At 35.7% G+C, this 14,709-nt stretch overlaps 1 protein-coding gene across 1 annotated transcript; it reads left to right on the top strand.

The window, feature by feature from the left end:
* The first annotated feature begins 365 nt into the window (after positions 1 to 365).
* On the top strand, positions 366 to 13,445 carry LOC126297657 (surfeit locus protein 4 homolog). Its single transcript, XM_049988740.1, has 6 exons — positions 366 to 538; positions 716 to 979; positions 4,872 to 5,004; positions 9,795 to 9,892; positions 11,571 to 11,750; positions 12,504 to 13,445. The coding sequence occupies exons 1-6, from the start codon at positions 488 to 490 to the stop codon at positions 12,588 to 12,590; spliced, it is 813 nt and encodes a 270-aa protein (XP_049844697.1). The 5' UTR covers positions 366 to 487; the 3' UTR covers positions 12,591 to 13,445.
* Positions 13,446 to 14,709: the final 1,264 nt, after the last annotated feature.

Raw genomic sequence — 14,709 nt, forward strand, 5'->3', positions numbered from 1 at the left:
CATTTGAGGACAGAGCTCCAGTTGGGTGGTCGACTATTTTTATAGCCGTGTAAATCATTTTGATACATAATTTGCAGCAGTCTGTTATGTTAAATGAAGAATCTATCATCAAATTAACATCAGAGCTGCGGGGTCTACTTGTTACACGGTGGAAATATTATTGTCGTGCCCCTTACAGAAATTGCTGTCACATTCACGAGATAATGCCCGGAGCAGTTGCTTTGAAAATGTATTCCTTTTTTAATTACAGAAAATAAATGATTTGTGTCGTGATAGAGAGCGGAATCTAAGAATTAAAGTAAAAGCAAACAATACAAAATTAATGAAACCAAACAGTAGAAGTTTCAAGAATTATTGTTACTTCCATGCTAAAGCCTCTGGCTAGCGTATATCGCTGTGTTGTGTGGTTTCTGCCGGAAGTGTTTGGATTGTTATGTTCCACATCACTTGTAGGAGTTGTGGTAGTTGTAGGGTTAACTGAGTTACTATGGCAAGGGGAAGTGTGTGGATAGAAAAGCTAGAAGATATTGCTGATCAGGTCTCCCAGAAAATCATGCGTATTGTTTTGTAACTGTAAACTTGGTTTTAAAATGGTTTAAATATTGACTGCTGTGAAGTTATCACATGTCGCTTAAGATAGTGACACGTCAGGTGTTCCACATAATATAACAATATAACAATTCTTGTTTTTAATGTCTCAAATTTTTTCTTGCAGACTTTAAGGCTATTGAAACATGTTTTGCCAACAACTGCAAGATTATGTCTTATTTCAACGTTCTTGGAAGATGGGATTCGAATGTACGTGCAGTGGTCAGAACAGCAAGAGTACATGGACATGTCGTGGGGTTGTGGAAGATTTTTAGCAGCAATGTTTGTGCTGGTAAACTTGATTGGACAGTTGGGGGGATGCATAATGGTCTTAAGCAGACAACGCGTACCGGTAGCTTGTTCCATACTGCTGTTTATTGTCGTTTTACAGGTGAGGTTTGTCTTCTGCGGAAGCATTTTACATTTACTTCTTAGATTAAACTTTGGGTAACAATGAATTACAGCTCGAAGATTAGTGGAAGTTTTAGAAGAATGATCCTAATTCTCGCGTGACATACTGAGACTTACAATGTTTGACATTTAGCTTTAGATGTTACTTCAGAATTGTCGAAAATGTAAATGTCTCTTAAATTAGGCGTTTCCTATGTATCTAAAGTGTCCTTCGCGTTTGCCATTCAAAGTAAATTAATAATTAAAACCACCACGTAGCCTACGTCTCGTCTCATAATGCAACAGTATGAAAAATAAAATGGACAGCTGTTGCAACCATAATGAACTGGCGTATGTTTTGGAACAATACTGAAACTTGCTCGACTTTATAATTCCTGAGCATTTAGGCTGTGTGCGCCCAGTTATCACTGAGGTAGAGAATGAATGGGCTGTTGCATTTGTTTGCACCTAGATGTCATGCTGAAAAAAAAAAAAATATGGTTCAGCTGATCATAGTAAGAGACCCTTTTCTGTTTGCCTGCAAATAACACATCAGCGAAATACAGGCAAAAACACATTTTCTCAGTTCTATACTAAATAGGTAATAGAATAAAATGTGCAGTATGTAAAGCATAAATTGTAAATATGTTTGTCATTAATTACATCTGCCTTATCTCAAGTTGATTTTATATTGTTCATTGCTCTGAAGTATTGGATAATGCAAATGTTAATCATTTTTCTCGTAGCAATGTTAATTGCTTTTGTTATTTAAATTCTGACTAGTGTACAAAAAACTTCCTTATATGTTAACATATCCCTGTTTTTGTCCTTCAACCATAAAAATATCAGAAGTTCTGCAATAGACAGTTGGTTGCCGGTGGAGGATGTATTATTGTGTATTATTTAAGTAAAATATTTTCAGTTGCATGAACAAATGGTTTTAAGGAACAGAAAAATTGTAATATAATAGTAGAAGCTATTTAACAATACAGGCAAAAACTTTTGGTGGCTGTGTTCACTTTTGGTTATAGTTCAGTTTTAGTTTGACCTCTGGAAAATAAAATTAGACTTCTTGTACCTGTAGCTCGGATACTAATTCGTTGTACTTTTGTATCAGGTAGTTTGAAACTCCTGTGGATGGATATGGCAATGGAATTTGAGGTGTGATCAAAAAATATCTGGATTGGTGGTACAAGGCCGGAGCCAAGCAAGACAGCCCGAAGCAGGCTAGGCACAGGTTCACCTTGTTAATCTACTAGCAGTGTTCTGTGAGTTTAATTTGCCCTATTCGTCTGCTTTGTGTACAGTAGTACTATATCGTTACATGCGTGAACATGTCAGTCATGTGGCAATACTGCTGTTTTTGCAGCTTATTTTGTGAAGATCAAAGACAAAAATGCATCCCTCTTTCTGTGTGTGTGTGTGTGTGTGTGTGTGTGTGTGTGTGTGTGTGTGTGTGTGTGTGTGTGTGTGTGTGTGTGTGTTGCTTTGATCTTCTAAGGATGCTGACCTTTCAGTTGACCAAAGGTGTAATGTGAGTATGGTCTTGTCATCAAGGGTTACCATTGTGTAGCACAGAATCATGAAGGGTGGCATATCTTCACCAATAACTGCGATTACAGGAGTGTAGCAGGTGGTAGTTTTGTTAGCCAGTATGCTTTGCACATGTACGGTGTTCTGTAAGTCTTGGATCACTACTTTCTCTTGGATCACTACTTTCCTGAGCTCTTATTTTCTGATGTAAGTTTTTTCTCAAAACAGATACAAAGATGGGGAGAATTTAAGATACTAAAACTAAAATAAAAAGGGAAAAAAATGTGTAACTTCTAGAGAAATTGTGCTAAATCTGGAACCATGCTTTTGTGGGCAGTGCTCTTGACAGCTGAAAAATCCTGGCACAATTTGCAACCTGCCTCTACAATTTTTATTTTGTAATATTTCTCCTCTACTTTCAGGCTCTTCAGAAGCCTTTCTACATACCTTGCTGGGGTTAGTGCTCCTGTAAGGGAGCGTATAATATGACTTAGCTGCAGCTTGGGGTTAATTTCTAGAATGAACAGGAAAAGGTTCTATGAAAATTGCCCGATTGTTTTTGAAGAAGTGTGTGTATTCAATCAATCAAAATACTGCTGTTGAAAATATTTATGAAGTGCATGAATGGAAGAATAGTTGTTCTGTAAGTGAACCTATCTTGTAATGAATCCAGTTTGGATAATTTTTGATCACACCATTTACTATGAAAAGGCTTAAGTGCTATGGAAATGGTATGGTATAATCTTAGTTTCAGTAACTGTGGTGAAATACTGCAAACAAATCTGTTTTAAATTCTACAGTATGATGTATCTTTGCATTTGTGATCATTTAGTGAGATGTGAGTAGTGTTTTTCTTTCTGCTCTCTGTTACATATATAAAAAAGAATTGGGTTTCATAGTCGCTGCTGTGTCATTGGTAGCAGTTGCACAAGTAAATTGTGCAGCTGTAAAAACAGGTTTTCTAAAATGTTGGCATTCTATTGATAGAATGTATATGGAAGTGTAGCATAATCTGCAGACTGTGTTCACTCAAAAATAATCTGTTCTCTCCTGTGTAATATGAATTCGTTGTCGTAAAGCTCTTGAGCTTGCAATGTTTCCTGCTTGGGTGGTGTACAGTTAATAATTTACTGTGCCACTAAGCTTGCATATGACTGTAGACTGCTGAATAAAACTTTTAATTTTAAGCTATGACATTCATTAGTACCGAAGTGTTACAAAAACTAATTATAGGTAAAGATGAGGAAAACTGATCTAAAACTGTAATCTTATAAGTTAGTTTATAGTGAAGGGTTGATTTAATTAACACTAACAAGGGAACTTCCCCATCGCACCCCCCTGAGATTTAGTTATAAGTTGGCACAGTGGATAGGCCTTGAAAAACTGAACACAGATAAATTGAGAAAACAGGAAGAAGTTGTGTTGAACTATGAAAAAATAAGCAAAATATACAAACTGAGTAGTCCATGTGCAAGATAGGCAACATCAAGTACAGTGTGAGCAGCTACGGAACGAGAGGTCCTCGGTTCAAGTCTTCCCTCGAGTGAAAAGTTTACTTTCTTTATTTTCGCAAAGTTATGATCTGTCCGTTCGTTCATTGACGTCTCTGTTCACTGTAATAACTTTAGTGTCTGTGTTTTGCGACCACACCGCAAAACCGTGTGATTAGTAGACAAAAGGACGTGCTTCTCCAACGGGAACCGAAAGCATTTGATCACAAGGTCATAGGTCAACCGATTCCTCCACAGGAAAACATGTCTGATATATTCTATACGACTCTGGTGACGGCATGTGCGTAACATGACAGGAATATGTGGTCGACCCACCTAACTTGTACACATGGCAAATGGGTAAAATTCTTCTACCTTGCCCGATTTAGGTTTTCTTGTGGAGGTGACAACCACTCCCAAAAAAGTGTGTTTCTATGTTTGTTTAGGTGTAGCGTCCCCATACTACTGTGCAGTTATATCGCATAGGCCGGATGGACGGACATATAATAATTGTCTGAAAATAAAAAATTAAATTTTTCACTCGAGGGAAGACTTGAACCAAGGACCTCTCCTACCGCAGCTGCTCACGCTAACCACTGGACCACGGCGCTGCTGAGCTCTGTGTCCTTGATGTTGCCTATCTTGCGCATGGACTACTCAGTTTGTATATTTTGCTTATTTTTTTCATAGTTCCACACAACTACTTCCTGTTTTCTCGATTGATCTATGTTCCGTTTTTCAAGGCCCATCCACAGTGCCAACTTATAACTAAATCTGAGGGGGGTGCATGGGGAGATTCCCTTGTAAGAAGTAAAATACATTGAACTGGTGCTGCTATACTATTTGTAATTAAACTGTTTTTCTTGACAGACTTTTGCATACAACATCTTGTGGGACATGCATTTTCTTTTGCGCAACTTGGCCTTGATTGGTGCACTTGCATTACTTCTGGCTGAAAGCAGAAACGAAGCAAAAACTTTATTTGCTGGTGTTCCAACACTTGGTAAGTTACAAGAGAAGTACCTGAAAGTGTTTGTGGGTTGTTCATGCCTACTGATATTCTTACTATGTTATCTAATCTTGACACAAAAATCCCCTTTTGTTTGTCTACTGGGGGGGGGGGGGGGGGGGGGGGTTAAATTTCTCACTTGAGCCTAGAACTTCTTGTGTGTCATTCAGAATTAATACTGTTTGTGAACCTATTTATTTAAAATATAATACCTAGAGAAAGAGTCGGTTTTTGTCTGTTTTGCTTACCCAACGATTAAGTCAAGTAGGTTTATGGGTATCAGCAGTAATGATGTTGTGGTTAATGGATGAAGATATCAGTGGTTTTATGCAGATATTCACATCACTGATTATTGTATGGTCCAAAGTTGGTTAACATAAATATTACAACAGTTCTGTTTTCTTGGATTACTTGGAATGAATATAAAAAGCAGTACCACTTATCGGTTGTAAGGGTAGCTGGAGACTTAACAAACTTTCTGAAAAATACTTTCACAGTGCAAGTTGCGGATTCAACAAAAATCTACTTGCAGAACTTTTTAACAAACATTTCATAACTGTTCCTGAAAAGATGGAGTTGTCAGGTTCTGTAGTTGCTGCTATAGAATACCTCAGACCAGAGATTTCAAGTAACTTCCATAATATGAATTTGACCCTCACTACCCCAGCAGAAATAATGTCCATCATAAAATTTTGAAAACAAACATGTCTAGTATGATGAAATATCAACAAAGCTAATTAAAGAATGTGATTCTGAGTTGAGTAACATATTAAGTTACCTGTGTAACCAGTCGTTTATCAGTGGAATATCTCCTGAATGGTTAAAATATGCTGAAGTTAAGCCACTGTTTAAGAAGGGAGATAAAGAAATAGCATCAAATTTCCATTTGATTTCACCTTTGCCTGCATTCTCAAAAATTTTAGAAAAAGTAATGTACAATTGCCTTTATAATCATCTTATCTCAAATAACATACTGTCACTCACAGTTCGGATTTCTAAAGGGTTCTAATATTGAGAAGGCTATCTTCACTTACAGTGAAAATGTGCTTAATTCATTAGATAAAAAATTGCAGGCAACTGGTATATTTTGCGGTCTGTCAAAGACATTTGACTGTGTAAAGCACAATATCCTTTTAAGTAAATTATATTATAGTTGTAACAGGAAATGCTGCAAAATGGTTCAAATCTTATCTCTCTGGCAGGAAATGAAGGGTGTTATTAGGAAAGAGACATGTATCAATCTATTAGGCATCATCCAACTGGGAACTAATTACATGTGGATCCCACAAAGTTACATTTTAGGGCCCTTACTTTCTCTTGTGTATATCAAAGACCTTTAATCAGTAACATTACCAGATGCCAAGTTCATTTTGTTTGCCGATGATACAAACATTGCAATAAATAGCAAATCAAGTGTAGTCTTAGAAAGATCAGCTAATAAAATATTTGTGGACATTAATCACTGGTTCCTAGCCAATTCCTTGTCACTAAACTTTGAAAAAACACACTACATGCAGTTCAGAACTTGTAAGGGGTGTCCCACGAGTATATGCCTAACATGTGATAAGCAGATAAAGTAGTGGACAGTGTTAAATTCTTGGGATTACAGCTTGATAATACATTGAACTGGGAGAAGCGCACTACATAACTGCTGAAGTGTCTTACAAATCTCTATTTGCAATGCTAATTGTTAGACATAAGGGATATAAAAATGAAAAAGCTGGCATACTATGCTTGCTTTCATTCCATAATGTCATATGGGATTATTTTTTTTGGGGTAATTCGTCAAGCCAAGCTAATGTTTTCCAGGCACAAAAACGTGCAGTAAGAGCTATATGTGGTGTGAACTCGAGAACATCCTGCAGAAGCCTGTTTAGGGAACTAGGGATACTAACTACTGCTTCCCAATATATTTATTCTTTAATGAAATTTGTCATTAGAAATATCACTTTTTCAAACCAACATCTCAATTCATGGAATCAATACTAGAAATAAGAATAATCTTCACAAGGATTTAAAGTCACTTAGTCTTGTACAAAAAGTTGTGCATTATTCAGGAACACACATTTTCAATAACTTGCCAGCAGCCATAAAAAGCTTAACAAGCAATGAAATTCAGTTTAAGAGAAGCCTAAAGGATTTATTGGTGGCTAACTCCTTCTACTCCGTTGATGAACTTCAGTAGAACCATTTGATTTGTGTATATATTGTATTACACATTTATTACCTTATAAATAAATAAACTACTTTGATTTTAAATTCAGTGCATTAGTATTTGGAAAATGATTCTTTCATATAGTGTTCATTAAAAATGACGATCATTCCACTTGGGACCTGTGGAATGGTACATTAGCTTATTTGTCATGTATTGTTGTTTTTCTGACATGTTCTCACTACGGATCAATTGGAATGAAAGTAAATCTAATATAATCTTATTTTTCCTTTAAACTCCTTTGCTTGCTCTTATTGACTTCATTACTGAGGCATTACTTTTGTATAGTGTCAGAAATGTGCAAAAAAGGTTTGCATTGTTAAGGCTAGTCCACCTGTGGAATTTGTTAGGGCCTGGCTTTTGTTGATGTATCACAAATGATTCCATAGGCTGTCATAGATAAAGCAGATGGTAGACTTCAGTTAATAGGTAGATTACTGTGCAACCTATTCTGGGATATTGCACAAGTGTGTGTGTGTGTGTGTGTGTGTGTGTGTGTGTGTGTGTGTGTGTGTCAGAGATTGTGGGGGAAAGATTAGATTAATTACAGCACAAAGCGGCATTAAACAATCATTCTTCTCTTGCTCCATACTTAAATGGAATGGGAAGAAACCTTAATGACTAGTACAATGGTATGTACCCTGTGTTATGTACTACACAGTGGTTTGGATCTATAGATGTAGATGAAAAATATGTTCAGTATAAAGTTGGTCTCTGTCATGTTTCTCTTAAATATTATTAAGTCCTTTAAATACAGTGCTGATTGCCATTAAATGATAAGAGTACATAGACACGGTTCAGTAACAGGGTCAATTTTATACAACTGTTTTCATTAAATCTTCTCATAGTTGTGACAAAATTTTAGATTGGAGAAGGTGTCAAGAGTAAATATGTAGGCTTATGTTGTGTTAAAATATGGTAACAATCAGTCTAAATATTCATACATGATTTAATGTAAATGAGTTAAATCTGCAGAACAGTGCAAAAACTGAGTAAAGTTTTCTTGTGACAATATAGGGAGCATGGTGTCTGTAGTGTTGTCTTCAGTCCGAAGACTTTAGATGCAACTCACTGTGCTACTCTAGCCTGTGCACAGCTCATCATCTCTGAATAATTACTGCAACATACATCCTTTTGAACTATCTTACTATATTTGTCACTCGTTCTTCCTCTACAATTTTTACCCTCCACACTTCCCTCCAGTACTAAGTAGGTGATTCCTTGATGTGACAAAATGTCCTTTCAGCATATCCCATATAAGTTGTGCCACAAATTTCTCATCAGTTCCATTCAGTGCTGCCTCAGTATTTACGTGATCTACCTATCTAATCTTCAGCAATCTTCTGTAGCACCAAATTTCAAAAGCTTCTGTTCTCTTCATGTCTAAACTGTTGACTGTCTGTTTCATTTCCATACATGGGGTACACTTCATACAAATACTTTGAGGAAGGACTTCCTGACTCTTAAGTCTATACTCATCTTACTCTTTATATCCAGACATCACTTGTTCAGCTGCCCAAATAACAAAACTAATCTAATACTTGTAGAGCCTCGTTTCCTAATCTAATTCCCTCACCATCGCCTGGTTTAGTTTGAATATAGTAAATTATTCTTGTTGTGCTTCTGTCGATGTTCATCTTATATCCTTTAGAGACCTTATTTGCCCGTTACAGTTTTTCCGAGTCCTCTGCTGTCTCGAACAGAATTAAAATGTAATTGACAGACCTCAGTTTTTATTTCTGCTCTTCAGTTTTATCCCTACTCCAAATTTTTCTTAGATTTCCTTTGCTGCTCGCTCAGTGCACCGATCAAATAATCCCGGACAGGCTACGACCCCTTCGCACTTCCTCCTCGAGCTTCGCTTCCCTTTTGTGCATGTTGACTTTCATAATTGTGTCCAGTTTCTGTACGAGCTGTAAATGGCCTTTTGCTCCCTGTATTTTAGCCCTACTACCTTCAGAATTTAAATCACAGTATGCCAGCCAACATTTTTGATGGCTTTCTCTAAGACTGCTAGAATATAGTATTAAAAAAATGCTGTAAACGTGGGTTTGTCTTTCCTTTACATATCTCCTAAGATAAGTTGCATGGCCTGTATTGTCTCGTGTGTTACTACATTTCCCCGGAATCCAAACATCTTCGCTGAGGTAAATTGCTACCAGTTTTTCCAGTCTTCCTTAAAGAATTAATGTCGGTATTTAGCAACTGTGATTTATTAAATATGGGCAACAGAAATTTTTGTTCCACGGGCTGTGTGGGAATATAAAAAGGTAATTGATATTCAGATAATTTTGGCTGTTTACTCACAGCAAAGCTTCAGATCTCTGTAAAAGATCTTAGCACATGAAAATAATTGATGTTAGACAAAGACTTGTACTGTCAGAGCACAGGTGCACCAAACTGGTGGATGCAGTTAGCAAAATTTTACTGTCTGTAGATTTGACTCGGATACTTGCTATCATAGTGGGAATGCACACAGACCTTATTTGTTTATGCTTACAGTTTTTGATGTTATAACTACATTGATTGCCATTTGGTGTATATAATTTAACAATATTCGCCTTAATTTCAGGTGACAATAAACCAAAAAATATTTTACAACTTACTGGAAGGGTTTTACTTGCTTTCATGTATGTCACGCTCCTTCGGTTTGAACCATCTGTTATGCAGGTATGTAATAATTATATTACAAATGCACACAGGAGTAGTAGTAGTAGTAGTAGTAGTAGTAGTAGTAGTGTGTGTGTGTGTGTGTGTGTGTGTGTGTGGGCTTGTTTTTCTTGTTTCTCAAAAATTAAGAAGTTTCTACAAGCAGAACATTCAAAAACAAGTGGGGCAGTCAGTTCAGAAAATTGTTAAAGGAAGGCTAGCCAGTACTTATCTTCCCAAGGTGCAACACCTGAAATGGAAAAAAAAATATGTTCAGCTTTTGGAATTTGACCTCCTCCTTCCAGAAGGAAGAGGGAATGTCTGAGGGAGGTTGGAAAGTGGTTTAGATTAAAAGGCTGCAGGGAAAAAATGAAGAAAAAGGTGTCAGGGCATGAAGTCACAGGTTAAATGGAAAGAGTAATGCAGTTAAAAATAGGAGGAAAAGAGAAATCCTTCTCTCTGTCTGACATCTATCATTTTTGTCTCTCCTTCTCCCCATTAGCCCAACATCTGATCGGTCCCTCTTAAGGTCAGTCTGAAAGTAATTTTCCTTGGAACTATGCTGTAGTGTGTGTGATTAAAGATCAATGTCAAAGTAGTGTTGTTTTTCTGTCGTTAAAGTTTCATTATATCAATTTGCCCCTGTAAATAAAGTAAAATGTCATTAAATGCAAAAGAGAAGTTTGATAGGATAAGTAGCCCAAAAATGTGTAAAGTAAAAGATGACAGTATAAGTAACCAAAAACTTTTTGAAACTAGATTCTTGTATTGTTAGATGATCCTCCGATGAAGAAACATAAATAAGGAAATAAGACAAATTATTCCATGAACTAGTATTCACACACACACACACACACACACACACACACACACACACACCAATTTAGAGGATAAAGATATCTGCAATTAATGTTTCACAGTAGAATAACTAATATTAGTGGTCATAATGGAAGATAGTCAGTTGGGACTGAGTTGCTACCATTTGTTTGCCTCTGAGAAAAACAATGAATGACAGACTAGAAGTTTCAAGTAATTGAGATTGTTTGAAGGAAGTAATAGTTGATCAGTAGTGGAAGATCACCTGCAGCTGAGGAAATGGTACCAAGTTCTCTGTATATATTTTTGGCTTCCTACCTTGAAGCACACAGATTTTGATCAGTTAAAATGCTGTATGGAAAGAAGATAAACAGCAGAATTAATTTATATTTTAATGTATCCCAAACTTGGTAAAAATGTGAAAGAGGGAAGTGATGATTCATTACATATTGTTTCAAATGACATAAGCTAAAAAGTAAGAGATAGCCAAAACAAAAACTGGAGAACAGTGTGGAGGCACCTTAAGTGATAAACATTAACAGCATAGACTACAAATACTGGAGTCAAGTCCTTGGATCTTTTTCTGTTACTTCATTCAACTCTGGCAATGATTGTTTAATGTGAAAAATCCTAAGTTTTCTGTGGTAGATAGTCTACATTAAACTGTAGGTTCCCATCTAAACAGCTACAGGAAGAAAGTTGTGTACCCCCCTGCAATAGCACCATGCTTAGTAAGGCACATAAATGTTTGAAGCAACCTTCAATTGAGCACCATATTATATTGCCAATATAGAGCTTACTCACTGAAATACAGTATGTGGCATGCATGAAATAAGTGATAGTTCCAGTACTCAGTGATTTTATGTTTTGTGTATCATTTCAGATTATTCAAGATCTCCTTGGAACAATTTTGATAGTGCTGGTAACACTTGGCTACAAAACTAAATTGAGTGCACTTAGTCTTGTAATTCTCCTTTTTGGTTTAAATTTCTACCATAATGCTTGGTGGAACATTCCTACACACAAGCCACTGAGGGATTTCCTGAAATATGACTTCTTTCAGGTAAGAGAACTAAATATTGTGTTATTTAAAGGCATTAGTAATTATGTGGACATAGTCCAAAACATACCATATTTAGTGACCAAAGTTTTAACTGGTTTAGGATTTTATTACAGGTTCAGTTGGTGTGAGGTGTAATTCAGTGTGGGTTGACAGATGAATGAAGGGGGTTACAGAATTTGAGACAAGGTCTGGAGTTTCTGTAGAGTAATTTGGATGCATAATGGATACTTTTGACTGGAAAAGTAACATGTTATGCTTTAGGGAAACATGTTATGCTTTAGGGAAACATGTTATGCTTTAGGGAAACATGTTATGCTTTAGGGAAACATGTTATGCTTTAGGGAAACATGTTATGCTTTAGGGAAACATGTTATGCTTTAGGGAAACAGGGACTTTGTGTGTTTAAGCTCATTTTATAGGTGGAATTACAGGAGAGGGTGCTCTAAGGAAACATAAGTAGACAATAGACATCTAAGTGGGCATAGAAGGGCTTCAGTTGGTGTAGAATTTTAACTGTAAGTGAAAGTTACTTCAGAGTTAATAAGTTTGGAAGTCTGGTCAAAGATTGTTTGTCCACTAGATGTCATCTGCCATAAGATGCAGAGACCAGAATAGGAACAGAATATATTACATATTAGAAACTTCAAAATTGTTTTCTCTAAACTGTTAAAACATTTTGGATATAAAGGCGTGGTGATATTTAGTCATTTTTCTATGTTGAGAAAATGTATGTAAAAATTCTTTTTGTTCCAGACCTTGTCTGTGATTGGTGGACTGCTGATGATAGTTTCGTTGGGGCCAGGTGGTGTTTCAATGGATGAACATAAAAAGAAGTGGTGAAAATGTGACTTTACAGGAAGGTGTGTAAATACATGACAGCATCAATTGACATGTTAAAATTTTAATTTTAACTCCATTTTTGAAAAGTCCCCTTTTGAAGTGTGTGGTGTACTGAATGTGCTACATGTTTTCATATTGTAATATTCATTTCTACCCATTTTTTGTACTGTCACATTGAAGATCATACTACTGTTACTTTTGTAATGGAAGATAATTGTTTAGCCACTGATAGAAGAACTGTTTCTGGCATGTAAACTGGTTGTTGTAATACATTTAAGTGTTATGATTTGAACAAATTCAGAATCAATGTGATTATTTCTTTTAACCTATAGGCATCACATTTCAGCACCAATTTCACAAAGTATTTTTCATACTTCACACGAATGTCATTTTGAAATATTGTTTTCAGTGTTTTAATAAAGAGCTGTGTATGAGTTTAGTAATCTGATAGCTGAAGTGAGTGATTCATTTTTGTTTTTCCAGGAAAATAAAGCAGGTAATGGAATTGTGGTTTTTATTTGTACAGGAGTAGATTCAGCTGATTGTTTAGTGGTGGTTGTGAAAAAAAAAAAAACAATTGTGTGTGTGTAAAACAGGTAGTAAAATGCATTTGTCATATGAAGTAGGTTTTAACATAAGTTTGCATTTAAACATCCTTAAGTTTGTAATTTCAAAATAATGATTCACTGCAGAGCAATTACAGTGGCACTTTTTTTTTTTTTTTGCATGGAGTGCATGTCTTTCAGTAAATAACCATGGCATGTTATTTGAAATAACAGGCATGGTGATACATTTGTGTTAAGTGTGATTGTTTCACTTTTGTGTACATTGCAGTAAAACTTTCATTGTGTTAGACCCTAGTGTTTTATAAACTGTTCATGTCTCATACCAATTAAAGTACTGAAAGATGCCTGGTTAGTCCCAATACAACATACAATTTGAATCTGCCTGGATTTTGAAGTGAAAAAGTGGAGTTGCCATGACAAAAATAGAGAATGATTAACCAGATTGTCCAAAAATAACATTTTGTATGAACTCAAGAGTATGATCATGAGAATGTAAGGCATAGATTTATGCCTATTATGAGAGGATTAATGCTGATCTGTTATTTCATGGAACTCCCATGAAACAAATACAACAGTGTTTGAATCAGGTTCCTTTACTTCCATTTAAAACTATGGACTGTTATTAAAGTGTGGATTTACTCTGTCCTGTGTGTGTGTGTGTGTGTGTGTGTGTGTGTGTGTCGCTTTTTCACCAGTTGGTATAAGGTTTTCTTTCTTTTAAGTTAATAATTTCAAATCTGCAGTCACTTATTTCCACCAGTGCACCATATCTGACAAAACTGTAGCTCCAAAATAAGTACTTAATTTGGTTACCTTGCAAGATTTTTGGAAAACTTTTCTTCATAATGCCAGGGCCAGTGCTCTCTACAGTGTTCATTACACTTGCATTTAAAAAGAAAACACAAGGTTCGTTGCATAATACATGTAAAATATTTATACACTAAAACTTTTATGCATCAGTTGAAAGTTTTGCTTTTTTAATGGTTTTACATTCTTTTGGAATGCACATTGTTTATAAAATAAAATTGATTTCTAAGAAACTTTTTCATTGGGAATACTGTACACTGAAAATTGCAGGCATTAGAAAAACCATTTGTATTTCCATACTTAAGTTGAGAAAAAAAACTAGACTAGCATAAACATTACTAGAACTTAGCCACAGAATTTCTTCTAAATTTTAAATTCCAGCATAAATTGGACAACTTAGGTTTTTGAACATGCAGATACAAGATTTCATTGTCAGTGCAGGTATGTGCCTAAAATAGTTCTTCAGCAAGGAAATTATGCTCTCTTACATGATCTTGAGTACTTGTAGTATGTACCACTAATGGCAGTTAAGTTTTCATGTATCATTAAAATTGCACTTGATATATTGTAGTGGCTTGTATGTATTATTAGAGCTAGTTGATATTGTTATAGTAACTGCTTTTTTTTTACCTACCTTCTGGACTGTTAGTGCTTTCTTAGTCAGGATTGCAAAGTGAAATTAAGTGTATGGGCATACTTATGTGCTCTAAAGTTGCTGGAATTATTCAGACCTCTGATGATTGAAT

The sequence above is a fragment of the Schistocerca gregaria genome, chromosome X (assembly GCF_023897955.1).
Source record: "Schistocerca gregaria isolate iqSchGreg1 chromosome X, iqSchGreg1.2, whole genome shotgun sequence".
In the NCBI taxonomy this organism is placed as follows: Eukaryota; Metazoa; Arthropoda; class Insecta; order Orthoptera; family Acrididae; genus Schistocerca; species Schistocerca gregaria.

Excerpts from the sequence above, each read along its gene's own strand:
- LOC126297657 (XM_049988740.1), top strand. The coding sequence starts at position 488 with ATGGCAAGGGGAAGTGTGTGGATAGAAAAGCTAGAAGATATTGCTGAT. Across the intron at positions 539-715 it reads TAGAAGATATTGCTGATCAG|ACTTTAAGGCTATTGAAACA; the intron begins GTCTCCCAGAAA and ends TTTTTCTTGCAG. Across the intron at positions 11,751-12,503 it reads TGAAATATGACTTCTTTCAG|ACCTTGTCTGTGATTGGTGG; the intron begins GTAAGAGAACTA and ends TTTTTGTTCCAG.